Source organism: Paecilomyces variotii (genome assembly GCF_004022145.1).
Source record: "Paecilomyces variotii strain CBS 101075 chromosome Unknown C8Q69scaffold_1, whole genome shotgun sequence".
NCBI lineage: Eukaryota > Fungi > Ascomycota > Eurotiomycetes > Eurotiales > Thermoascaceae > Paecilomyces > Paecilomyces variotii.
The window spans coordinates 846,097-872,811 of NW_021167140.1; the positions used below are offsets into that span (position 1 = coordinate 846,097).

Here is a 26,715-nt window from a genome sequence, read left to right on the forward strand (position 1 = left end):
ATCTGGAGTCGTTGCTAAGATCTAGTGTGATCGCGCTGCAGCCACCAGACATCCTGACATTGAGAGCTGTACCTGGCCTGACTTTTTATTCTGTCTGGCCGCCATCCAGCACGGGAAGACGGGACTGGTGGACAAGCAACGAGCGATTGGGAGGGGATGTCCATGACACCATCTGCTAGTCCAACGTTGTACCGAATGCAACTTTCAATTATGATTGTCTCTTATTACTGAACGAGCCAAGGAGAAGCAACGAAGAGATGATTTTGCGGCTAAGAATCACTAGAGGCTGCGGCGGGGTTGGCCTATCCAGCCCGGCGCGCCAGTGATTCACCCACGTGCCGTGCTTGTTGGAGAAACATCCCCTGCACTGGCCACGATCTGCCCGACTCGCATCTCATCTCATCTCATCTCGTTTCTTGCCCTTCGTTTCCTTCGTTTCCTTTCTTCCCCCTCTCGGATATGCGACTCGGCAGCCAGTCCAGCAGGCGATGTTTCGTCCCCCAAGGATGACAAGGATTGCCGCTGCCAAGTGGACCGATCCCCTTGCCCAGGAGAGCATGCAAATACCATGCGTATACCGGCGATACCACGTGGGGCGCCTCTGCTACGATCCGTGGAGAGCGTGATGAACTCCTGCAGCAGTCCCTTTCTTTAGCGGCTCGAGCCTTATGGTACGAAAAACGGTTCTACGGATCAACAATATTAATGATGACACTGGATGAATCGCATTGGCTACACTAGAGGAGGGGGTATTATCTATGGCATGTCTCGATCACAACAGAGCTCCGTGCACGAGGAATCATTCGTGACGCATGCTTGAACCCTAGCACGAGGATAAAACGCCCAGAACGCCGGAGAATTGCCTTTTACGGTAGCAATCAGAATTACACGCCGCTATCGAGGTCGTTCAGACAGTAGTTGGCAGAACTCCTGCCGGTCTACAGGGCCATTCATTAGTACCGTCTCAGCAGCGACCGTGATGATAATAACGACGCAAAAAAACTTGCCTTGATCGTCGAGAAATCGAATATGCAGCACTTTCATCTCCGACAGGATATCGAAGTTTGGATGGAGATGCAACGCCACTGGTCGTCCCGGCTTCTTGCCCGGGTCAACCGACTCGATACAGTTCACTGGCCACCGTCTGTCAGTCTGGCTGCAGAACCCGGGCCCAGATTCATCACGCCCTGGACGCACCTGGTATGGAAACGTAGCGCTTCCGATCTTTGCGTTGCGAATTGGCAAAGAACAGAATCACCTGTCGGTCATTGGCGCCGCGCAGGATGCGTAGATTCTGACTGATACATTCTTCCCCGCGGCCCTTGGATTTGGCTTCCGCAATACCCGCGATGAAGACCAGCTCGGACGCGAGTAAAATCTCCTGGAACCGGACACAGTCTGTAAAAAGACGGGTATCAGCATAGGACCACTGCAGAGGTCGACTCGGGCTTCCCACCGTCCCAGGTGTCGAACGTGTAAGACAGCTGTGTCGTGAAGATCGTCGCGTTGCTCTGGACCGTCTGCTCCTCGAGGAACGAGACTCGATACGTCTTTTCCTCGGCCAGCTTGGGCTGTTCCAGGTGTGGCATGGGCAATTTCGTATTTTGGACTGCAGGCATCCGAATGTGAGCCAGACCAGACTTCCACTCCCACATTGTCTGAGAAGTACTCACAGGTATGAGTAAAGGCACTCTGCTGGCCAGTGGCCCCTCCCAACTCCAGAAACCTCAGGGTGCCCCGGAGGCTCTTGCAGATGTCGATATAGGCATACCGTAGCTTGAACAATCGGCCTCCGCGCAAAAACGACCTGTTCACGAACGCAACCAGTCAGATCCTGATCCACACTCACAGCATGACCGGGTCCAACATACACCGTGACGCCGGGGTTGAGCTCTAAACGTATCACTTCATCTGAGGCAGACTGCACCGATATTCGAGGACCCCCGGGGAGCGGCGATGTGGCGGGACTGGGTGTCGGCAGGTATCGTGTCAAGGAGAGAATGCTGGTCGACTGAGATTCGATGGACGAAGCGATGCTGTCCCTTCGTTGAGCAGGAAGAGGCCAATCTGGGGAATCATAGCGATGTTCTTCGTCCATCGCAGCCCCTCACCATTGTTATGGCCGCGGTCACACAGAGACGAAGGGTCGTCGTGGTGGTGCAGGAAATTATTTCCGCGACCTTGAAGATCTCCAGCGAAGACCGTCCACAAGAAGAGAACAATGATGATAACAACAGTGGCCTTCCATACCGAGGCAGTTCACTATTATTATCTAGGACTTCTGGATGCTGTAGGCGGTGATGCACCCATGGAATTGACCCGAAGCTCTCAGGGTAGCTTCGCATATTCACCATTGTGGCTTGCCGACTACTGAAGCAATTAGCTTCCGCATGGCAAGCACCGATGACAACGTGCGCAAACGGATGGCTAACAGGCGCGCTCGACAAGCGCGACCCCCACTGGCCCTAGGCCGACTGACCCGAAGCCACCCCATGTTACTATCGACCTCCGGATGTCAATCAAAATTGGACTCTTGATATCTCGACCACGTTTTTGGCTGCGGCACTGTGCACGCGCTATGCATTTTCACGCCCGTGCTTGTTGCTGCTAGCTGCTAGCAGACAACCATTGTCAATCCTATCGCACCTAGGGCTGAGCTGCGCCCCGAACAGAGAACTTCCTGTGGGCCGGAGACTCATCTCAAAGTGACATGCTTCGAGCTGCTGACAGGTTCTGACGCGAGGACGGCTCATGACTGACTCGAGCTGGCAACCGTCAATAAGCGTTTCACTCTCTCTCTTCGGTAGACGTGCCGATATGTTCTGGCCGGACCGGAGAGAGTTTGATTGAGGTTATTGACTCAAACCCCGAACTCTCTTGGTCTTTCCCTACTGAAAGAGAGTTTGATCGTTGCCTCTAAACAATTTCTAGGAACGCAAAAATAAGACCTGATCCAGATAATTCAAGATCATGGTCCTAGCTCCATTGATTCAGATCGCGATTCATTGATTGTATGTACATACATACTACGCACGAACCACATCGCGACCCTTACAGAGGGAGCTAACTGCTTAACCAGGTTAAGTGACCACAACAATAACTACTATATATAGGAAACTTGAAGCGACAAACTATGGGACCCTCCCTGGCACGCGTTCCAAAACGGCGGGAATCGCAAGCACATTTCTCTCTCGAGAATAATACCAAGAGTGGATAAATTCGCCATGCGGTATGGTATGTACTAGTATCCCCAGTTAGCTAGCCTCACCAAGCGGATCCGGAACCCAGCTTCATCCATCCCATCTGTCTGGATCCACGAATGACAGATGACATAATCTCGTCGCGATACTCCCCCAAACCGTGCATAAGTCAACATCAAACACACGAGACACGGAACGTGCTTCCATCTTATTCCGCACGTGGCAGTCTACAATATCCTCGCTTGGGCGGCTTAGTGAACGACGAATTGCGTATTCCTTGAAACCGAATGAATCTCTCACTGGTTCCTATCCCGCGTGGCTGGCTCCTGCCTAGCCCTCTCATCGTAAAAAGGACGCATTATAGCCAAGTGCCAAGAAGAAGAAAGAAGACGAACATATGGTCTAGATCGATCTTCTCGCCGAAAAAAAAATGAAATTAAATCCATCGTATGCTCTTCGTACACGGCACTCCCGGCGGGCGGGATAGTCAGGGACGGGGGTGTTATTACGGTGCAAAGAAAAGGGAACCGATTAATTAATTACTCGATAACCGAGTCAGGACCGATACGCATGCATGCATCTCCTAGGTAGTCGTATTATTAATGATAATTAGCCAATGGATAGTTACGTAGTCTGTACCTGAACATGCAAACCTTCTCAGAAGCCTGCAAGGGGCCAGTGATCGGGCCTCATGCATGTGCGGACATTTTTCTGCATTCGGCACTTTTTTGAAGAAAAGAAAGGGCTATTGATATGAACAGTGAGTGAATAGCTGATTATTAAAAAAAAAAATAATAATAATAACGCACCAGTGTGGCGATGCCCGAATTTAGAATTTATCTATTCGTAGAAAAGACATCTTACTTCTCCAGAGTTTATTTATGTATATATGCATGTATGTACCTGCGAACCCCATGCGGGAATCATATGCAAACTTTAATTTCAAATACCCTTCTGTATAGAGTAACTATTTGATACAATTAAAAGCGCCGCTGAGACTAATTGAATTATGGGGACAGGGAATATTAGAAAGAAAAAAAGGTATAAAGTACCTCAAAAGAGGTATGTGCTTGAGAAAATATTTATATCCAGAAACAGAATAGCACGAACCCAATCCATCAAATCGGCCAAAGTCAAGTTGTCAAACAGTCCCATATCTACGGTGAGTTGCAACTTTCCATGATTCATCCCAACATCATCGCAAGTCGAAGGAGTAGAAGACAGAGAAAGTAAGTAAGTGGGGGGCGGAATATTTTATAAAAGCTCGCGCAGCCAGGAATAAAATAGATAAGTATGGAGGTATAAGAACACACATGAGATATGCCAATGCAGTAGGAGGGGGGGAGACAGAAATTTCGGTGCAATCAATGCGCTTGCAGTCGTAGGCGACATGACGAGAAACATAATGGGTATAGATTAAAAAGGGGCTAGGTGCTCAAACCCAAACAAAGTGCTGGCCGGCATTACTAGAGCTCATGAAACGCTGGGCGCGTGCTGGCCCTGTAATCAAGAAAAAAAAAAAGGAGTGCTACTACCGCACATACCTCAAGCGTCTCGTGGCTTCTGCTGCCACCAAAGCGCTCAGGGCCCCGATGAAAAGACATATACCGATGCCATTGGGAGTGTCCGAGTTGAGGTTCATCCATTTAGTGTCCCGAGCCTCCTGGGGCGCTCTCTGAGCTTCCTTGGCGGCATTATCGATGATGTTGGGATCGGCCACGCCAGGCTCGAAAATGCTGAAGACGATCCAACTGATAAAGGTACCGACAAATTGCGGCATAGTAGTGTAGACGTTCAGGACACCCAGATAGATACCAGCCAATTCGCCCGTGGACGCAACTTCGGAGCCGGTCCCTTCATCGTCGCTGTCGCTGTCTGTATCTGCTTCGCGGTGGTTGAGACGGAGAACGTCCATTTCCACGTCACGGTCCGGGTTCATTCGTCGATAAGTCGCGGAGGTGATCATCGTGGTACTGGGCGGTGCGCTGTAGGATGGACCCATTGCGAGGCGATTGATCTCGACGCCCATGAAAGCGAACGGTGCCCACCCGCTGACGGCCCATGGGATGCCACACACGGCGACCAAGAAAGTAGCAACCTTGACAGAACGCGCCAGGGGGGCGAAAATCATGGTGGCCGCGAAGATGAGATGCGATATCAGCCATGCTTTCTGTAGATCCGGCTGCACTTTCGTGATCTTGCGAAGAAACGCGGCTATTCCAGGATGAGGCCGCGGCGTAAAGTCCGATTTCTTGTTATCTGGAGCTCGAACCAAGAAGGGAAGTACCACTGAGCTGACACAAGTGATGGCAGAGAATATCACCAGAGAGAGAGATCCGAGACGGCCGACATCACCCAGAGTATCCTTTGATTCAGCTGCTGCCTTGGGCGCTTCGTATCGGAAGTATGTCTCTCCTACCCACGTCGTACTGTAGAATAGGAATGGAAACCACCCTGTGAATGTCAGCTAACTGGCCACTTCCACGAGTACCGTCGTCATACCGATCCATGCCCAGAATTGAGCCCAGCAGATGGCCTGGATCCGAGGAGGCAGATCGAGAGCCGTCCTGAAAAGTTGCGACAGGACCTGGATGGCACCTGACTTGCCACCGGAACCCCTAAATGATTCAATTTAGCAGGGACATATGAGAAAGAGGAAACATAAGCTACTGACCTAGCAGAGACCAAGACTCTCTCGCGGACCGAGTAAGAGGTGACAGCGACAGAAAAGATCACTGATAACCCGGCAATTACAGTCATTTGCTTAAACTGCGTATTGCCGAAAGTGGTTCCGAAGATGCTGACGATGTCGATGGAACCGATTGTATATCCGATCAGCTGGCCAACGGCAGCCATTCTGCTGGCTATACTTGTCTCAGCGGAGGTTTATCTTGATCTGTTAAGACACAACTTACCCCACGCGGATCCAGTCTGCTGTTGCGGGATTGGTAGTGTGTCGACAATTAAGCTTCGACAGCATGCTTGGACTGCCATTCGTGTGTAAGAGTTTGTATCTCTTAGGACGAGAAATGAAGACTTACCAACATTGATCGTGAAGTCGACTGCGTAGATGCTCAGAACCGCAACCGCAACTGTAAAGGTCTTTTTCTGTTGTCGCAACCGTTCCATTAGAATATACTTCCCAGCCAATATATTGATTTCCAAGATCGAATAGAAGACAAAACAAAAAGCTCGATAGAACCACGATTGTGGCGGGAATCTGCAACCATACCCTCTCTTCGTCTGCCACGAACGCACCGACGATTTCCGACGTCCAGCCCAGTACCAATAAGCACGCGGCCACCACCAGTGAACCACCGACCATGAACGGCCTACGTCTTCCCCATTTTGAGCGCGAGCGGTCGGCGATAACACCCACAACGGGCTGCATAATCAGGCCGGACAACGGACCGGCGATCCATACGAGAGATGTTCGTGATTTCGTCAAACCAAGCTGAAGAAGGTAAGGCGTACAGTCTGCAGACAGTTGCCGGAGGAATACGTCAGGATCCGGTTCAGTGTTAGGTATGGAAGCTGCAAAACATACAGGTCATTTCAACGCCCCACGTAAATCTGCCCAGGACCATGCGTTAGCGCGAGTTGGTCGCATTAATCTTAGATCCTCAATCGAGAAATTGAAGCAAAGAAGACAAAGCCATCGTGGACTAGACGGTTAGACGGGGAATACGCACTGCAATCCAAGCAGACTGAAGGTCAACAGCGCCATGCGCGTCGCCTCCGTGCGACCCTTGATCGACGGAGTACCGACCCATGATGCGGCTTGCGGCATGATAGCGATGTAGGCGACAGCATGCGGTCTGCTGCCCCTTCCAAAGCTCAATCGGCTTCAATGCTACCTCCTGATTGTTTTCCTTGTTGCGACAATCGTCGCGCGGGCTGCCCCCTCCGTCTTCCCTCTATATCTGCACCGGGCTAGTGTCGCAACGAGGGGTTGTCCGAGTCGTTGCGACTCCCCGCTCCGGCGCAAAGTATCGTCAATTTATTGTAAATGGGCGTGTGATTGCTTCTAACTGCGATCGCAGAGAATGTGTGAACCGTGGTCGTCGATGCCTTAAGACTCCGGGGAAACCGGGGTCAGAGTAGTCGATTCGCTACGTCAGAAAACGGTCTAAAAGCCGTGCGCGTCCAGTCCCGATTCAAGCAAGAACAATGCGATCGATCGACGGATTAGTGAAGCTCTCCAGTTGTCTGAAGATACGATAGTCTGGTGTTCTGTAATTCGCCAGGCAGAGAGAGAAAATCGCAACGCGAAAGCGAAGAAGAGAAAAGAGAAATCCCAGCAGCCTGGGAAAGGAGAGGATCCAGACCGGGTTGAGGAAATTACCAGGACGCTTTTCCGCGTTCTTGGCCATCAGCGCAGAAAGAAATCAAGCGAACGAGCCTCGTCCAGGCACGTCGGCGGGCCGCGTTGGGGTCCTTTTTTCGTCCAGACCCGCGCGGGAGGGACGTCGATCTGGCTTGCTGGCTCAACGGCTGTTCACAATAATAATAGGAAGCGTATTCCACGGCAATGAGGAGATAGTACCATATGAGCGTACGAGCGACATCTGCTTCAACAGGAGAAGGAACACACAATCAGTCTGCTCTCGAACTTCTGAAGCACGTAGGTAGAGTAGAATACTACTACTATCGCCGGTCTCGACCTGCTCCATCCGATTCCAGGGCGGGAGAGCAGAGGCCAAGCGGGCGCGCTTACGACGACTGTCAGTCTTGGCCGTCACAGATGGAATAATAATAATAACAATTATACACACATGATTCATTATAATTAATTATTGATTCATTCATTCATTCAATCCATGAAATTATTGATGCATGCACATTCAGTTATTCTCTTTCTCAATGGAAGATGGAAGTAACTAGACGCATGCATACCGATCGGTGACACAGGCCGTTTTCAACCATCGCCAAACATGGGGAAATCGGCTTTTATTTAGCACAACTAAGAAGAATGTACCGTCCACTAAACACGTGGCTTGTCCCTGTCGTTCCGGAACACAAGCCTCAACCACCATTATTACTGCTCATTATTTATCCTCGCTACTTACAGTAATATTAATTACTCCGTAGAGAATCAGATGTAAAAAACACCACTAATAGTCCTCTTATCTTTGGAGTGACAATTCAATCACATCCCCCAACGCTATGTTCGAAGCGGACAACCCGAGAGACAGACAAAACGTGGCGCAGGAGACAGTCGGCATTCTCTCCTTGGCCCGAGCTTCATGGTCTCCGCGGCATTTATCAACGGGATTGTCTCGACTCTCAAGAGATAAGCTGGACCGTTTAACTCTGTTCTCCCTGACGTCTTATTCCAACAAATTAGATTAACAGATGCCGCTATAGAGTACAACAGAGTGGAGAGAGGACATGCATGCAGAGTCAATAATGGGACGACAGAGGGAAGAAAAAGAACAAGAACATTAGGTATTCCAGCTAGGAGGCCTCCTTGATTTAACTCGGTATAATTAATGATGCTAACTTCAATCTAAAGAAATCACCGAGATCATGTCATCCCTGCTGGGAAACGAAAACCCCTGGCCTTGGATCATAACCGTTTCCCGTTGGTGCAGCGCTTGGCCGTCGTTTGTGTATCGTAATGTATAAATAGAACCGTCCGTCATGTAAATCATGGACTCCCGCCTAGACCCACTCAATAAGACTTTTCCCTCCATCATCCCTTCTCGACATAACCTGTCTCTATCGTGCGTCACTATACAGCATGGTGGACTGTCGAATCCTACAGCCGGGTAGGAATGGACGTCACGGGCCACTGGTAGCCAGCAGCGTCGCTGAATTTGTAGCCGAATGACGCCGTGAAGTCGTCCAGCACGGCGGGACCACGGGAGCCTAGCGGAAGCTTGTCAGTCACAGGCAATTTCATCGTCACTGCCAGATCGAAATCACATACCATAGGGATACTCCATCGGGATAATCTCCTTGTTGTCGTCGAGGTAGTGGAGGAGAGGAGTGAAGATTCTCCAGCTAGCGTCGAGCTCATCGTCACGGACGAAGTTGGAGTGGTCACCCTTCAGGGCATCCAGGATCAGGGACTCGTACGCCTCGGGGATCTTGAGGTCGGAGAAACGACGGCGGTAGGTCAGGTCCAGCTCGGTGACGACGGTCTGCATGGACAGACCGGGGAGCTTGGAGTTCATCTTGATGTAGACGGATTCGTTGGGCTGAACACGGATGACGAGCTCGTTACGAGGAATGTCCTTGAAGATGCCCGAGGTAACGTCGCGGAACTGGATACGGATCTCCGTCTTCTGTTCGTTCAGGGCTGCAGTTCTGTTAGCGGCGTCAATGCTAAGTGGAAAGGGAGTCGTAACGTACCCTTGCCTGCCTTGAGGATAAAGGGAACGCCGTCCCATCGCTCGTTCTTGATGTATGCGACCAGGGCGCAGAAGGTAGCGCAACGAGAGTCCTTGGGGACCGTGTCATCCTCCTTGTACGAAGGCTTGCTGCCGTCCAGGGATCGTCCGTACTGGCCGATGATGACGTTCTTGGGCTCAATGGCGTCGATCGCACGCAGGACGCGCACCTTCTCGTCACGGATATCCTCTGCGGAGAAAGAAATGGGGCGCTCCATAGCGAGCAGGGTCAGAACCTGCAGGAGATCTACTAGGAGTCAGCGAGCGCTCTACGAGACCGCGATATATTTTGAAAGAACATACGGTTCTGCATGACATCACGGATGATTCCGAACTCATCGAAGTAACCTCCTCGGCCTTCCGTGCCAAAGGGCTCCTTGAATGTAATCTAGTAGACCAATCAGATAACCAGCACGCAATCAGACCTGACAGGGCTGCAGCTCCTACCTGAACGTTATCGATGTGGTGGCGGTTCCACGTAGCGCCGAAGAACTCGTTACCGAATCGCAGAATGAGAATGTTCTTCACCATCTCCTTTCCGAGGTAGTGGTCGATACGGAAGATCTCCTCCTCCTTCCAGTCGGGCTCCAGGGCCTTCTGCAGCTCTCGAGAGCTCTGGAGGTCCTTTCCGAAAGGCTTCTCAACCTATAAGCCAAAAAGCACCGGTCAGCAATTGCGAAAAGAGAGAGTATGTCTCCAGATGTAGCCACGTACAATGATGCGCGCAATACCATTCCTGGGGTAGCAGTTCTTCTTGAGGTGCTCAGATACTGTGATGAAAACGCTGGGAGGCAGTGCCATGTAGAAGATTCTGTTCTGCGTCTCCTGGCCCTTCTCGAGCTCCTCCACGTGCTTGTTGAGGGCGATGAACGATTCGTCCTGGTCATACTGACCAGAGACGTAAGAGCAGATCTTGGAGAAGCCGTCTAGCTGCTCCTCCACCTCCTTCGTCGGGACCTTGATGTAAGAGCGCACCCGCTTCAAGAACTCTGTGTGGTCCATCTTTGTCCGTGCATAGCCGACGATTCTGATATCCTTGGGAAGAAACTTGTTGCGGTACTGCAATTATTGTTAACAGAGTTGCTTGTCGATAATTTGGGAAGTTGGGATAGCGACGTACGAGACCGAAAAGAGCTGGGAACTGTCAAATTGTTAGCTTCACATGCAGTCCTCCCATAATGATCACAGCGAGTAGAACTTACAGTCTTCTTCTTGGCCAGGTCACCAGAGGCGCCGAGCACGACAATGACGGTGTTGTCCTTGAGCTCGACGGTGCTAGAAGAACAATCCATGTTAGCAGTCTGCTCGTTTGACCAGCTTCTACTGAACCGCGCAACGAGCGGGTATAGAACACGGAGCTACAAGAGAGTGCATGTAGTGAATAATTCCAGAAGATACAGAGATATAACGGTGCAGTGGAATTTCAGAGAGATCGATCATGCAGCCCTCGTTCCGCTGGGCTTCATAAGCTGAGGCCGCGTGGTGGGAGAGCCGTCGAGCGGGCAGCCCGGTGAGTGATGTAAGAGATGATATGGCGGGGGGGGAGGGACCTTACCCAGCATTCTGGCGTTCCTCAGACTGGGTTATTGTGCTCGACATGGTGGAATTGAATGTGAACAACGTCGAGACCCGGATGGAGAGGATGAATCAAGGGCAGGACGAAGGCGAGGAGAGTTGGTGGGAAGGTCGAGAAGAAATGAGTTCATTCAGCAGTCCCGGCGGAACAGGTACTTTTTAATGGGGGACCCGTCTAGCTAGATGGTGGGCGTGAGCCATGGTGGGGCAACGCCTGGCTGTTCTCTTCTTCTTCCACTACGTCGATGCTACCGCTGCCGTGCGAGGAGTCAGCTTGGCCCCTCGGGAGTTGCCTTCGCTGTCCATCATCTACTTCTTTTATCCAGCTGAACACCCTCATTCGGGCTTTTTTACTTTTTACCCAGCTGGCCTGTTCTGCTGCCAGCCGTTTGCTCCCAGGAAGCCTTGCCCTTCTCTGCATGCAGACTGCACGCCAGCAGTCCATCATTAATATTGTCAGCGCCACCCGGCGGCAGAGCAAGACGGAGATATGATCTCGAAGCAACTGCTGCTTATAAAATTCGGCCTGCCTGCTGACTATTGATTCCTGACACTGCAGCGTCTACTTCTTACCCCTCCGGCCTGCACTCCTCCGCTCACTCCACCGTTCCCTCTCCGTGCCTCCCGCCTCCCCTGGGAGATCTTTCTGCAGCTAAATCATGCTCGCGAGGAGCAGCGTATATGGTCCGCGACTCCCGAGCTGAATTGTCTTTCCATAATGATCTCGTCCAGAGTCTCCTTTTCTGGAACTCTGGCCGTTAATGTTTTTCTTCTGTTGTGCTCCGCAGGTCGTGGGTCGTCCCGATGACTGATTTTGCCGGGGTGGAGCTTTTCTTTTTTCCTTCTCGGTGACGGCCAGTTTCACTTTAACCAGTTGCCCTTAAAGATTTGACGAGTGGCCATTATTGTTGTCGACGGCACATGTTCAGGAAAAACAGCGGCTTCTTATCTAACCCTTCGTAGACCGTTGAACAGCCATGGCTTGTTGATCCCCCAAATTAGCGCTCAATATATAGATCGTAGCGGGAACTGGAACGCCATGAGGTACTGAGTAACGGAGAGTACATTAGATAGAATAATAGTTACAGCTATAGTATTGAGAAGGCACGCCCATGTACCGGCTGCTGCAGGGGAACTATACCATCGAAGGACCTGTCGACGACTAAGCTCCTGAAGGCTGGCTGAAGCTTTCTTAATCACTCCTATTCTCGGCCCTCTGAGAGCGATCTACATCTACAAGCAGTCGAGGGGGGCGGCCCTAGAGCAAAGTATGCTGGAGACCCCGTCACGTCATGGCAGAGACAAAACGCCTTCCGCGGAACCTTCTCCGCAATCTAATCACTCCATGCGCCGCCCAGCTTGTCTGTCCCTTATTTAGCCGCGGCCGTGTGCCCCAGCCTTCGAGAAAGATGATCTGCAGTGACTGTGCCGGCTGTTCACGATTGAAAACGAGCTCGTTCAATATGAAAATATTCTTTACAACCCGAGTAACGGGGAATGGGGTCAGTCGGCTTCCGCTTGAGATCTCCTCTAGTCAGTTGCTGATACATAACAGTGGGGCAGTGGAAAGAGCTTGGATGGACTTCCGAAATAGTGCTCCCGGTCAGACCAGCATCTCCGGCGATAAAGAAGATCTAGGATATTAAGTAGTCAGTTAATTATTAACTCTTGTAGTAGTGTTTTCTGTCACTCGCAGGATGACACACCCTACATACTGAGATGATCCTCCCGATCCACTTTCAGCAATGATTCTGATGATTTGACTATATCCATCTGCTTCGTGATGCTGCAAGAGCCCTGTAGCGACGGATCTGACTGATGGAAAGCTGTCGTCATGATTGAGAAGAGCGCATGTTTTGTCATCTGCGGAGATCGGACGCTCTAGGCCAAGGGCGGACTTAACAACCGGAAGAAAGCACATCGGCCTCTGAGTCGGCCTCGGACGACTGTGGTCCGGCACAGAGACCGAAACAGCAGCGGATTGTGGCTGCCATCCCGATCCCGCTGCTTCTGTTTTTCCGGCCCCGGGGTCGGCCCCTCTGAATGAGGTATAGCGTGCAGAGTCACGGGCTCTCGCTTAGCCCTGGCATCGGCGGGCTCGCTAAGCCCCCGTTTGGGGCTAGGGCGAGCCGCACCAAACACACTTGCAAATTGAAGATTGTGCGGCCGCTCGACTCATCTCCAAACCGAAGCGACGACATCCACGACAAACCCGACGTACGACAACCGACTTCGCGGGTCATTTCTCTCGACTTCCTTGCTTTGCCCGCTGTTGCTCAGAGAAATCCGTCACAATGCCTTCGGAACAAGGTCACAGACGTGAGTTCTCCCGCGTTGCCTTCGATATGCCATTGTCCTTTCGATGCTGCTCGTCCGTGCCGTGAGATGGGCCGGTTGCGATTAGATATTGATGAATCTGTGCACTAACATTCTTTTTTTCACTCGTTATAGTCTACGTTAAGTAAGCGCTCACTTTCCTATCAATATTGCGATGGACATGGGACGGATTCGTGGAGATGGAATGAAAGCGTCGATCCGGGCAAGATCTCTCAATCATACGAACAAAGGATTAATACGTATCTTTTCGACAGGGGCCGCCACCTGAGCTTCCAGCGTGGAAAGCGCAACCTTAACCCGAACACCAGGTTAGATAACATACCTTGCGGAGAATGATATGGAAACAAGTTCTGACATGTTATCACAGTCTGATCAAGATTGAGGGTGTTGACGACTCCAAGGCCGCCAGGTGAGCAGTCACGCAGTCCACGGAATGGGGAGGAACGGGAGTAGCTAAACGGTTTTTGTGCACAGCTTCTACCTGGGCAAGAAGGTCGCCTTCGTCTACCGGGCAAAGCGAGAGATCCAGGGCTCCAAGATCCGGGTGATCTGGGGCAAGGTTACCCGCCCTCACGGTATGTGGGAGAATGGAAGCAGTCGAATATGCAGACTGCAGTATAATATATCGTCAGTTCATGACTGACATGTTGCAGGCAACTCCGGTGTCGTCCGTGCTCAGTTCCGACACAACCTCCCGCCGAAGACCTTCGGTGCCACCGTCCGCGTCATGCTGTACCCCTCCAACATCTAAGGGACATAATAGTTTCGATGTGTGGTCGTGAGTAGAGCCGATGGAGTTACGGGTCGAGGATATCTTCGGAACCAGTGGGTGAAAAGGGATGCGATGATGGAGGTGATGGCGGTTGCGGGATGGCTGGGAGCGAATCCCGACAAACAAAAACGCTTTTTCTTTCCTACCGCAGGGTTACTCGGATCTGCTGTCGGGGAGTTCGAAGAGGGTGTTCTATTTTCCACCTCGACGAGCATGATATGTCTTGTCTAGCAGCATCACTTTCTCCCAAAGTGTATCTGATGGTCTACGTGCCAAAATCCATACAACTTCAAAGACAAGAAATATCCTTCATCATATCACCTCAGAAAAAAAAGTCCAGTTTTAATATCAACCTTTATACCCGGGTCTTTGCACGCGTCCAACCTCGATTCTTTGCAGCAATAATTCTAGATACTACAAGGCCCCATGCGATGTCCTATCAATATGACGTGCTCACAGAGACAAACACCCCAATCTTTCCGCACCAGTCGCCCGCGAATGATCTCTACAAAGCAATTACACATGCCATTTCCGATTCAGCGACGCCCCAAGCTCGACCTTGATATGGACATTTTATCCCCACATAAGTCAACAAGTAGTTTATTCCATCCTGCCCTGTCTCTCGAGTGTCTCCATTCCAATTATGTAAAGTCTAACAGTCGCGTCTTAGATCTTTGATAGCGCTAAGCTTATCAGTCCTATATCCCCACATGCCCGTCAGGCAGTAATACGTATATATAAGTTACGTAGGATAGACAGTATTATTACTATGTAGTATCCTTCCCACCCCGTAATCATTAATTCCCCTTCCCGCCTTGTTTTGCGTGAGACTTCGAGAGTGTAAGACAGAGTGTATCTTCAGATTCATTCCTCTCTTCATTCTCTTTCCCATATCCCCCTTATATATACATGTAATGAGCTTTCATATTCATGTACGGATGTCATATCAGTATTAGCCATAGCCATTCTTTTTCTTTTTTCTTTCTGTCGGCACACAAAGCGTACGTCCAGGTGATCTGTCAATCATCTGTTTGCAGCAGGTTCTTCGATGTCCTAATTATATAGGATAAAACCTACTAGATTTGGATTCTCGTAGAGATAAATATGTGGTTCAACCCCCCCTCTTTAAGAACTAGAAGCAAGCAAGCAAGATATTCACAAGTGATTCAAATCAGACTATGCTTTCATGTCTGCCGCGTTCCAGAAAGATGGTCTCAGGCTTTCTCTTCTTCCCTGTTTGGTTTTTTCTTGTAATTGTGAAGTTTCAAAGTAACACTATGTCAATATATATATGCACAGAACAAAACAACAAAGTTATAATAGACTACTGACAACAATTTTAGAGTCGCTGATACAATTAAGCGCAGGTAACTGTCTCCACTGATCTGAGGGGGGGGGGGGGGGGGGTAGCGGGGGCGGGGGCAATACTATCACCGGGTATTACCATCTTCAAAATAAAGTGGTTGGGAGGCTTAGTTAGCTACCTTGTGTACGGAGTACCTAGGTAGGCATGGTAGTTTTGTACGTAGGTGCAGGGTAAGGCTGCATGGCTGGGGGATAATCAAGAATTGATCTTGTTTCTTGCTGCCCTATCGAGATTCGAGATTAATGCTAGATCAGCTCGTTTCCAAATCAATTGACTGATTGGATGATCGGGTTGTTCCATCGATGACAGACGCGGGATAGTATATCATGTTGTGGGCTCTCTCGCTGGAAAATGATACGTTCATCGATGTTATACTGGATATTTGTGAAGCTCTTGTAAGTCCTGGGTTGTTCGCAGGCCGTCATAAGTATGTCCTTTCAATATTTGCAGTAATGGTCGGTCTCCCCGATTGGCTTTTTACCAAGTTCGAACGAAGACTTATCAGAGAATTTGCATAATCATTCAGGCTGAGTGGGTTAGTGACACCTGTCACAAGGTAGTAGTTACTGCTAGAAAGCGTCTACGCCCACGTGTTGCTGGGCCAAAAAGTCTAGAATCGACTGTAGTTCCTCGCGGGTCGGAGCTCGAGACGCCCGCTATGGCTTCGCACCGGAGGCTTCAATGCCCGAGATCTAGTAAGCAAAGAATCATACGCAGTATATGCTGGACATTAGATAGAGTCTGCAAGATTATGAGAGCTTCGTTGTCACTCAATGCATCCCATAGGGTGGGTTTCTAACCAGAGGACGTCGCGAAGATATGCTCCGTATTGCATTACTCGTGTAAAGTAGGCTGTTCCCCATAATTCTACTGGAGTACGGAGTAGTGCTGTCGGGATTCTCCACTTTTGACTTTTGGATGACTCAGACCAGGAAGAACTTTAGATAAAAAGTAGTTCTCGCACGAGGCTCCTGTTTCTTTTCTCTTCCAGTGGCCGTGTGCCTGGACGACGGACCAATTGGAACACGACGGGTACGCTGAGAGACGAGAAAACAACGCCGCGCGACTTTCAAGCATGATTCTGACCTGGATTTGGTCTTGTCACCAGGTTGTGTGAGAACCGCACCGTATCCATGCCGGTTTGTCCTCTTGACTGGCTGTCTTGATTTTCGAAGCGGCCGTGCTCGAATCGTGGAGGTGTGGCAGAAATGGCAGTCTCTGGAGCTCGGAATGGGATAATGCTTACCAAAGGGGATTGATTGCGTGCTGGACGAGGCAGGTTTTACCAGAATCGATCATCCTGCTGCATCTGCCGTATCAGCAGCAGTGAAAGATCGAGCGTTGCGACGCGGAGATCATGATATAATGGTGGAGAGGCTAGGATCGTCTCAGCTTTCCCAGGTCAAGCTGTGGAGGACACCAGCTAACTGCCACGCCCGTTCAGGACAGTATCCTTGTCAACTGGGGAGATCGACGCGGAGTTGTGGACATGGAGGATCTCCCCAAAAAAGTGATTGAATACGATTTCTGGACAGATCACTGCCGACTGCAACTGCAAGACAGTCCCTGGCAGATAGATAGCCAGCAGCGCCGCATGGGTCTTTTCCGGCGGTGTCTGCGCGGAATCAGATTGAACCGGTGGACGATGCGTTGCCGGGGCGTGGGCCAAGATCGCAGAGAAGGGTTTAAAAAAAAAACACGTCTGGGGCTTGAGAAGAGGCTGGGAGGGAAAACTCCAAAACAAGACATTGTGAGTGGCTGAAGTTAACTATTCTTAGCGCTCTCTTCGTCGCAACCGGAAAGGCCAAAGCCGGTTCGGCTTACAGGGCTGGGTGGATAGTTTAGCCTCCCGTTTCTTGGTGTTGAGTCTTGACAGTCGAGGCATATTATTCTTCCTCCCAGGCCATGGGTAATTGATATGATACTCTAGAGTAGAATATAGGGTGTTGCATCGCGATGATAGGCATGTTGTATGCAGAAAAACAAAAAGAATAACTGCGACGGTTGGGGTAGAATTGCTCCCTCGGATCCAACCTGACAGCTGTACTCTAATCGGAAACTTGTCTCTGGTTCGACCAGCTTCGATTCCAGAGTGGCTCGTCGTTATCCGCTCCGTGATAGGACATCCTTATTTATTATTTATCGATCCCAAGCACATCGCCGTGTCTCACTCGTCCCTCTATCCGCTGCCCCTCTCCTGCCATTGCGCGTCGTCTGTCGTAACGCTGGAAGTCGGAGGCGTCGCCAGCCATAAATTATTATTAGGTCTCCTCGTCGCCCCCTCCAATTCAATTCTTACCCTGCACTGTATAATAAGGAAAAAAAGAAGAAATTTTTCAAACCATAAAAAGCAAGAAATCTGCCAGGCAGAACACACACACACACAGACAGAGCAGCCTCTAGCGCTGACCGACTGATCTCACCTATCCACACCGTGCGCATTTCCTCATGTGCCAATGCTGCTCCGTCGTTAATTAAATCATTACTAGACCGACGCTGCTGCTAAAAACTTGTGCTAAATCGACTCTACGTCTTGTTTCAAGGTCGATCGGCTGCGGACGGCCAACTTCACTCCCGGGCGCTTTCGTTTCCTGAGACACTTGCCAAGTTCCAACGCCGCATCAGAACGCTTGAGCTCACGTTCCTGGCTGAAACTGCCGGAGGATCAGAAAAACCGGTATCGGGAATAAAACAAAAATTCGACCGTTGCGTGCATTGTTGCTCCCTCGAGCCCTTCATCTCCCCAAAGCATCATCGTTCGCAGCGCTACGATCACATTCCGCTTCCGACTCTGCTCAAGCTACACTAAACTCGCCGTTCGTTTCCACCGCCCAGCTGGTCCACTCCAGATTAACGCGGATTGCTCGAACTAAACTACGCGATAAGTTCACGTTTGCGATATCAGAAACCTTGGCAGCGCTCCACTACGGCCGGCGTAGCTCCTAGCTGATCGCAACAAAGCGCAATCACTTATCACACGCTAGCTCAAAGCGACTCTCTTAAAGATGGCAGCCGCCCGACCAGAAGCTGGGAAGCGAGGTCGAGTCCTCAGCTTCCATAGCAACAAATCTGAAAAAACACACCGATCCAGCGGTTCAGGCCACAAGATCTCCCTGTCCGAATCGCACGACGAGAAGGCCTCTCGACTTTTGCATACAAAGGCCGATCCCACCCTTGCCATGCAAGAAGCTCAGCCAGGTGTGTTTGAGTGCTCTCGTTCAGGACCTTCCGTTTTGCTACTAGGGATATACTAACTCCCTCTTCTCCCACAGCAATGGTGGCTGCTCTCGAGAAATCAAACCTGGCGTCCCTACGAGAGGTGCCGCACAAAGACCAGTATGGAAACATAATTAGTGAGTGGATTTTACCCGTGTCTCGGTCCCGTGGTTGCGGTTCTGTATGTATACTGACCACCTACAGCGGAACCCGATATCTCGAATCCCACCCGCTATCGATTCGAGCGCCCTCTCGATACGATCCGCTCTTTCGAGGCTGCAGTCGAAGGAAGCTGGAATAGTCGGCGGATGTCCACCGCGTCAAATGCACGGACCGGTATGTGGTCGTTGAACATCGTGCGGAGGAACGGTTTAGCTGACAACCCAAACAGAGGAACCGTCACCAGGCGGTGTCAGCAGACGGGGAAGCTATTTCGGTACGAAGCAATTAGACCCATTATTTTTATTATCTGCAGCGCCCCGTTAACACATACATATTCTAGGACCCACTGGCGGCAATGGCTCGAACAGATACAGTGAAGGCGGCAACTACTGGAGCCGCGCGAGCATGTCGCGGCCGGATAGCGTTGTCGACAATTATGGCGGAGCAGGCCCCAATCAGCCTTACAGCCCCCATTATCCTTATAGTAACCACTACGGCGGCAGACCGCGTCAGAGATACTCCGAGCGAATGTATTCCGACTACGGAAATGGCGCTCCCAATGTCTATGCGCAGCAAGGATATCAGAGGTCGTACGACAACGTCACTGCAGGATCAGGTTCGAACTCTGCAAGCGATCAGTGGGGGAATTCCACTGACCCTAGTTCAGTGAATAGCTCCATGGATCGTTTGCAGCAGGCCCAGCAGACGAAGCCTGCCCCTGACAACTACGGTCTCAATGGGTCCGGCCCGGGGCCACAGAATTTTCGGATGTCCTTGAAGGAGAATCAGTCTGGACCAGTTCCACCTCCACACGGCGTTCCGTCAGGGTCTGGGGACCAGAAAGCTGCTACTGGGGCAGTGTCGACTGACCCGAACAACGGAGGTCCCGTCGGCGGCACCCCGGTGACTAGGGCTGCCAGCAAGCTACTGCGAAAGAACACTGACGCGAGCGACACGAAGCGGAAGAGCTGGTTCAAGAAACGATTTAGCAAGTCATGATTTCGATTTTGACTAGTGATCTATCGATACCCTTTTATTCGAGGCTTGGGTTTTGTTTTTCAGTTTTTGTCCGCGTGGAGTTCACAGGTCATTGCGTATCGGTTTCTCGACCGGGGTTTATTTCTTATCGTCGCTCCTTATCGTTTTCCCGCGCTCGACACGATAGATGAGATCACGACATTATTTCTGGTGATGGGCGGGACACGATCAGTTTTTATTATCTACTGTCTTTTGCATGACTAATTATGCGCACGCCGGTCGACAGTCTTACGGCGGTATGATGGAACGGGTGCAAACCAGGATTCTCTAGATAACCTTGAGAGGAGAATCATGCAACCAGTACTTTTTGCTTCTAATGTCTCTATATTGCCCCTATACCAAGGCATCCAGTCTGAGAAATTAATGCAGCATAATCCCAACATTCTTGAGTCGCCCAAACTGGAACATTCATTTTGATCCGCGTCGTCGAATCATTTAACTCATGATTTCGACAATGCTCTAACCTTGACTATCCCATATGCGGTGTAATTATTTATACAATCTAAAAAGCAACCCCACTAATGCAATTCGACCAAAAGAGAAATTACGATCTCCTATCCGCAGGAATTGTACATCGCGCAGATCGTAGTTTAATTCGACTCGACTTATCTCCCTCCTTACGATCCCACCTGCCTAAAGTCCCTTTATTTAGGGGTCTATCTGATATTAATTATTTATTTTTGCTTGTTAGATGGCGCGAGTGAACTAAGTGGGGGCTGGTCCGCTATGGGTCCCCGCAATAAGTATACTAATGTCAATTTCTAATCAAATTGCGGGAAGCGAGGTAGATCGGATTTATTGATTATATTGGCTTCATGCTTGTGAGTTGGAGTTAGTGGTAGATCTGTGGTATCTATGTATGACGGAGATGGTGGGAATTTTCTTTAGAAGGAACGTTATGCTTTCTTTTTGTGTGATTTGGAGAATATACTGCGATTTTATATATACAATGGCTTCTTTTTATCGACGTTAGGTAACTATACAGATAATCCGATGTAATGTAGAAAGGAAACTCTGTCGGTGCTTTACACACTGTGCTACACGTGGAGATGTATTATGCCTCAATGGGTATGCAGTTTTATCGACGCAGAAAGAACGCGCGCCTAGAATTCTTTACTTATGTGTAAGTAGGAGATGATTGTATGGGGGTAACACTTCCCCCCTAGATCCAGTATCGGGAAATCAACTAGGTATTCTGCTACATGGTTCCTGGAAATATAACTGTTTTGCTTTCTATGTCGTTTAGAAATCGACATGTTTCTTCATAAAAAGGGCCCCAATGCAGTAAAGAATGAGAAATAACCTCACATAGATATATCATCAACGATGAAAGAACGTAGATCAACCAGGCGATATCACCCCCCTGGCACTACTCTACAGAGCGCAGAACTAAATAACTTTCGATACGACGCATGTTAACGACTCCTCGCGGATGATTATCAACTTAGTCTCGGAGATTTAATAACGCCAAGGGAGCTTGATTTCTCTCGTTCTTTAGTTAGCTGTTTCCAGTTTCAATATTGGGCATCAAATGACATGGGGATGATCGGCCGAGTACTATTAACTAATAAGTTGGCGTCTTGGAAGGAATCTTAAAGGGACTTACTTATTAGATACCCCGTGTCCCGATTATCGAAGATGATTATTAACATCAACTCGACCCAAGACATTCTGAAACATCGAGGACTTCCCAATGCAGATTTTAGGAGAAATGACTTAGGCATCTATTTCAGACAAGGATGAAAAGATAGCGATGAATTACAGATCACATGGAGGTCTATAGACAATGACTAGAGTCTAGGCCCTTCACAATGCTCCGAAAAGCAAAAGGCAGAGACCAAGTTTCGATCTTGATAATCTTGCATGAACGCCCACGCCCTACGTGCGCGCGTCGTAAAAAGCTCCGGGACTTATTCTAAAATAGTTTCTTTTTTAGAGGATCGTTCTGTGGGGTGCAGCGTCTAACCCTGCACGAGTTACAGGATAGCCCAAGTCCATGGAAATGCTTCACTGGTTTGGCCCCCTTTTTATCTCCGGAAGAATTGTCTCTCTCCCAAACAGCAAGAATAATAAGGGGGTCAAGCAGAAACCTTTTAGTTTGCGTCAAATTGTGCTTCTATCTTGTTCCTTTCTAAGATATACATACTACATAGTCATACGGAGTATCCTCGGACGTGATCCGCGCCGGGCCGTTCTAAAACGAGCCGAACCGTGCGGTTGGTGCCCAATATTAGCAGATCAACCTGTATCAACCCCTTCCATACCCAATCTCTTACCCAGATAGGGTACCTTTTACGTATACCTAGGTAGCTTATTTCTCGTTTTTATTCCCGCATGAGGATCCACAAGGATACCATCTCCGCGTCCGTAGGACTGCTGTGGAACTGTAGACCTCTTTTTTGGAGTTTCCGGGAGCCTCCTACTTGTGCCTGAGCAGCGGGATCCTGGCACCGAGGACATGGTCCCCGGTAAGGATTTTCGTCGCGCTAGTTTTTCTCTTCTGTTCGTGCGTGGCTGAGTACGAAGGGAGGGGGATCATCATGATCCGGGCTCCGGACCGGTGGTCTCTTGATGGATCCGTGTGTATATATTCTAGAAGCTGGCCCCGAAAAGAGAACGGATAACGGTTCTAGGATTATACTGGCTGAATTGTTATTACTGTTATTGATCTACTATGGTTACTCCAGTGGTCTGGTCGGCGATGTCGCCGTGGAGGTAAGGCTTGTATCTTCATCTTCTATCTGATTGTCTCCTGAAGAAGGGAGGACACTCTCTTGATGCGAACTGCGACTTACAGTTACTGAAAGCAGCACGGTTTGAAGCACATGCTCAACATGTGAACGAAGCAGCACGCTGGGCGTGAAGTACAAACTTCCAGCAACTGAAAACCGTCTTTACGACATACCATTTCCGCCTATGGCAATCTCCCCATCAGACTTGGAAAAGGCCATCATGTCTGAAGTGAGTAGGCCACCTTCATTATCGCCTGACTTACTACCCCTTCTGTTGCTTCCATCTCATTGTCCTCGATAATCAGAGTCAACGTTGCTAACCCCCGCATAGAGGTTCGGAATTCAATTCGAAACCGCCGAAACCTACCTTGTAGGGACGAAATCGCAGCATATCCGCGTATCCTTCGATGAGCTCATGAGCTTCTTCGGAGGTGTCGTCGCGCTCCTCGACTACGGAGTGACATGGCGCGTCATCAAGGGCGTCCTCCAGAGATGGCGTCGACCCGGATGGAACGAGCTGGAGGGATCTGATCCCGTTTGGGTCGACAATTCAGGACCGCTCTACTACGAGATACGCCATGGTCCTGATTCTATCAAGGTCTCCCCGTCCGACCTGGAGAGCTCTCGGTTCGGCATGGTAATCAAGAGACAATGGGATGATGGAATGAATGCAATGGGCAATTTATGGATGACTAAGATTGTCATCCAGGCACTGTTGTCTGGACTGTGCAGAAAGACATTGGGATATCTTCGCTTGAAGAGTATTGGAGGGTTGTGAGGACACGATTTGATCTATAGTTATCATGTTGGATGATTGGCGTTGGGAAATAGCATGGCTGGCTGGCTGGTTGATTCTGGGTGCGGTCCATTCCAGTTTCCATACTCTTATTGTCTATCCTTGACGGGCATTTTCCTCCCGCCATTGAAGGTCCCACAACAGATTCGAAGATACGAATTCTGAATACGGAGTATTCACAGCTGTATCGGAGAAAGCTTCCGGGTAGTTGGTCCACTTTGCGTGATCTTCGACGATGCCGCCCCTATTATTATATTAGTGTTATTATTTACTAGAGTCTAAGTGTAGTGTATACATATATTTCAGACTAGACCCGATCGAGCCCACCGGTGGGCCTGAACTCAATTTCCCGCGTGGCCCAAGTTGCAGTTACATGATTGGCTGGTTGCTGGTTGACCTAATCAGGCAAATTTCTTCACATCGCGAAACTCATCACGATCCCCTCTTCACAGCAGAGACACAGAAGACTGCTTCGTCAAGCTTCAGGCGTTCCGTCACATTTTGTGGATTGCGCTTGAAAGCAGACTCGGAAATTGACGGTCTGGACCACTTACGATGGCTGCAGATCTTATCGCCGAGCACGGCCTAGAAGGCCAAGAAGACCAAGACGACCTGCGAAACTATGCAGGATCCGTCTCGGATGACGACGATGCGCAATTGCGAAACTTGGGATACAAGTCAGTTCTCGAGCGAAGCTGGGGCGCATTCGATAATTTTGCCTGTTCCTTCTCGGCTCTGTACTGCATTGGAGGTATTCGCGTGCTTTTCTACATATCGCTCAGTGCGGGCGGACCAGCTGCAATGTAGGACACCTTGTGACAGTGGAGCGAATCTAGAGTACATGAGCTAACGGACATCACTACTAACAGGTGGAGTTCTTGGGTTTCCGGAAGTATCCTCTCGATCATCACCGCAGCCACTCTTGCAGAGGCGTGCTCAGCCTACCCCGCGGCGGGGTCCATTTACTACTGGGCATTCAGATCTTGGGGAGGTGGCCGACTGGGACGTTTTGTCTCGTTTCTCGTCGCCTCTTGGACACTGGTAGCATGGACGTCCTTCCTGGCATCTGACTCCTTCGGTGTCGCCAACTACCTGGTCTCGGAGGTAGTCGTGTTTAATAAGGATACGACCTTTCCGTATGACGCTTCCGACGTCAAGGCACGAGCCGTGGCTTGGGCTTTCTCCCTGCTGTTCCTGGCTATTGCTACCTCGCTGAATTTCCTCCACCCTCGATACTACTCTTGGGTGTTCCGTGCAGGCGTCATTATTATCATTATCGATATGTTGCTGAACTTCATTTGGTTGCCCATTGGGGTGTCCAAGACGTATGGATTCCAGAGCGCGGAGTTCGTCTTCACGTCGACGTATAACGGCGGTGGCACGAGCCCTGGTCTGAACTGGGTTCTGTCGTGGTTTATGGTCTCGAGTTGCCTAGTCGGTGAAGACGCCTCTGGCCACGTCGCGGAGGAGACCGTCACTGCGAAGAAAGCTGCTGCCAAGGGCGTTTTCTGGGCAACCGTCTCATCAGCACTCTGCGGGTTCCCAATCATTATCGTCTTTCTGTTTTGCATGCCGCCCATCGAGACGTTCTACAACACCGGCGCGCCGCAACCGTTTATCAACATGTATGCGATGGCTCTCGGTCCGCATGCGCATGTGGTCATGACTATCGTCGCCATGATAGGTGCCATTCTCAATACTTCCATCTCTATTGTCGCGGTCTCCCGACTTGTCTTTGCCATTGCACGTGATTCAGTCTTCCCCTTCAGCGATGTCCTCCGTCGAGTTTCGAAGGACAAGCAGCCTCACAACGCTGTCATCTTCATCTCGACAATTGCGGCACTATTGCTATGCACTCAGTTGCCCTCGCAAGTCGCTTTCTCCAGTCTGACATCGACTTCAGCGGCTGGTTCTATTGCTGCGTATGGACTGGTCGGTTTCGGCCGCGCCTTCGTGACGCGGAAGACGTTCCAGCCCAACTTCTGGGATCTAGGACGATTTGGAGTCATCCTGGCTGTTGTGACGTTTCTCTGGAACGGTTTTTCCTTCGCTGTCCTGTGTTCGCCGCAGTACAGCGACAGTCAGATTGACCAAGATTCGGGTTTGTTCAACTATGCAATCGTGATCATGGGTGGTGTTTCTGTGATTGCGATTGAGGAGTGGTGGAGAAAGTCACAGAACGATTGGTTCGGTCATCTGAACAAGGTCGAGTCCAGTTCGCAGATTACGATACAGGAAACCCAGATGGAGAAAACGAACCAACCTACTTCCGTGGCGGCTGCCGTTTAGATTCGTTTTCGGATTTTTATTATTTGGGACGCCACAAGCGATTGTGTGGATGGTGGAATACTAACTATACTAATGAGAGCCCTTACGCCAGAAAGAGGAGGAGTATATACCAGGGAGAGAAAAAAAAAGGGCAGACCTTGGCAAGGGTAAGTATCAGACTAGTATGCAGCATGACGGGTGTTCGAGACTTGCTTAGCATGACTCGTTCTGAGATATACCGTTGAACTTGATCTGGATAATACCAGCGAAAGGACATGCTTCATACTTCCTCATCTTCTCTGTTCCCTTTCTTCTCTAGTGGGCTTTAAGCTGTTGCCCAGGAGTGGTTAAGCACTCCATGTTACTAACCGGCTCTGCCAGCAGCGGAAAATGGGTCTATGACTTCTGCGCTCTGTGGTCGTCTACAAACCCATTCCCCTTCTCCCGCCTGGTACTCCGCTAACTGTATCTCGAAGAGCCCGACTGTATTATGCGCCTGAAGGTAAGTGAGTCCTTGTAGCGGCATCTTTGGCTCGTAGAGACAAGACCAAGCCTTGTTATCGCACACAGCTCGGAAGTCATCCCGTTCCCATTCCCATTCCCGTAAACATCAAACAGAAGTCCAGTAATATCCAGCAGGTCACAAATTCGCAGAATAATGAACATATATTTTCACTAGCGATACATGAAATTTCTAGACACCAAAGCCGGAACGTTCCCATTTGAACTCTATCAGACTCTATTAGTAAGACAAAGGGGACCTCTATTTCACACATGCGTATGTACAGTACAGATTCTCGAAGATCGACAGAGCCAGCTAGCTAGATGCTAGCTAGATGCTAGCTAGATGCTAGAGAT

The 26,715-nt window shown here is 50.0% G+C and overlaps 7 protein-coding genes across 7 annotated transcripts; 4 read left to right on the top strand and 3 right to left on the bottom strand.

The window, feature by feature from the left end:
- Positions 1-800: 800 nt before the first annotated feature.
- C8Q69DRAFT_511685 (hypothetical protein) lies at positions 801-2,098 on the bottom strand (the record flags this gene model as incomplete). The annotated part of the gene is made up of 3 exons (XM_028633274.1): positions 801-1,398; positions 1,457-1,658; positions 1,772-2,098. The coding sequence occupies 3 exons, from the start codon at positions 2,096-2,098 to the stop codon at positions 1,181-1,183; spliced, it is 747 nt and encodes a 248-aa protein (XP_028488741.1). The 3' UTR covers positions 801-1,180.
- A 2,459-nt stretch (positions 2,099-4,557) lies between these two features.
- Positions 4,558-7,338, bottom strand: C8Q69DRAFT_10695 (sucrose transport protein). The gene is made up of 8 exons (XM_028625072.1): positions 6,893-7,338; positions 6,748-6,773; positions 6,433-6,677; positions 6,242-6,308; positions 6,116-6,187; positions 5,875-6,064; positions 5,703-5,818; positions 4,558-5,654 (listed from the first exon to the last, which is right to left on the bottom strand). Exons 1-8 carry the CDS (start codon positions 6,988-6,990, stop codon positions 4,732-4,734), a joined length of 1,737 nt encoding a protein of 578 aa, XP_028488742.1. The 5' UTR covers positions 6,991-7,338; the 3' UTR covers positions 4,558-4,731.
- A 1,623-nt stretch (positions 7,339-8,961) lies between these two features.
- Positions 8,962-10,887, bottom strand: C8Q69DRAFT_395425 (glucose-6-phosphate 1-dehydrogenase; the record flags this gene model as incomplete). The annotated part of the gene is made up of 8 exons (XM_028627691.1): positions 8,962-9,071; positions 9,133-9,504; positions 9,558-9,842; positions 9,899-9,983; positions 10,043-10,240; positions 10,310-10,654; positions 10,716-10,736; positions 10,798-10,887. The coding sequence occupies 8 exons, from the start codon at positions 10,885-10,887 to the stop codon at positions 8,962-8,964; spliced, it is 1,506 nt and encodes a 501-aa protein (XP_028488743.1).
- A 2,577-nt stretch (positions 10,888-13,464) lies between these two features.
- Positions 13,465-14,258, top strand: C8Q69DRAFT_484134 (putative 60S ribosomal protein L33-B; the record flags this gene model as incomplete). The annotated part of the gene is made up of 5 exons (XM_028631756.1): positions 13,465-13,493; positions 13,762-13,815; positions 13,875-13,916; positions 13,982-14,082; positions 14,161-14,258. The coding sequence occupies 5 exons, from the start codon at positions 13,465-13,467 to the stop codon at positions 14,256-14,258; spliced, it is 324 nt and encodes a 107-aa protein (XP_028488744.1).
- Positions 14,259-18,650: 4,392 nt separating this feature from the next.
- Positions 18,651-20,022, top strand: C8Q69DRAFT_440208 (hypothetical protein; the record flags this gene model as incomplete). The annotated part of the gene is made up of 5 exons (XM_028628627.1): positions 18,651-18,843; positions 18,918-18,998; positions 19,066-19,197; positions 19,253-19,297; positions 19,364-20,022. 5 exons carry the CDS (start codon positions 18,651-18,653, stop codon positions 20,020-20,022), a joined length of 1,110 nt encoding a protein of 369 aa, XP_028488745.1.
- Positions 20,023-22,830: 2,808 nt separating this feature from the next.
- C8Q69DRAFT_449818 (hypothetical protein) lies at positions 22,831-23,794 on the top strand. The gene has a single exon (XM_028629394.1). It carries the CDS (start codon positions 23,209-23,211, stop codon positions 23,569-23,571), a length of 363 nt encoding a protein of 120 aa, XP_028488746.1. The 5' UTR covers positions 22,831-23,208; the 3' UTR covers positions 23,572-23,794.
- Positions 23,795-24,008: 214 nt separating this feature from the next.
- C8Q69DRAFT_11141 (amino acid/polyamine transporter I) lies at positions 24,009-25,919 on the top strand. Its single transcript, XM_028625118.1, has 2 exons — positions 24,009-24,392; positions 24,459-25,919. The coding sequence occupies exons 1-2, from the start codon at positions 24,145-24,147 to the stop codon at positions 25,876-25,878; spliced, it is 1,668 nt and encodes a 555-aa protein (XP_028488747.1). The 5' UTR covers positions 24,009-24,144; the 3' UTR covers positions 25,879-25,919.
- Positions 25,920-26,715: the final 796 nt, after the last annotated feature.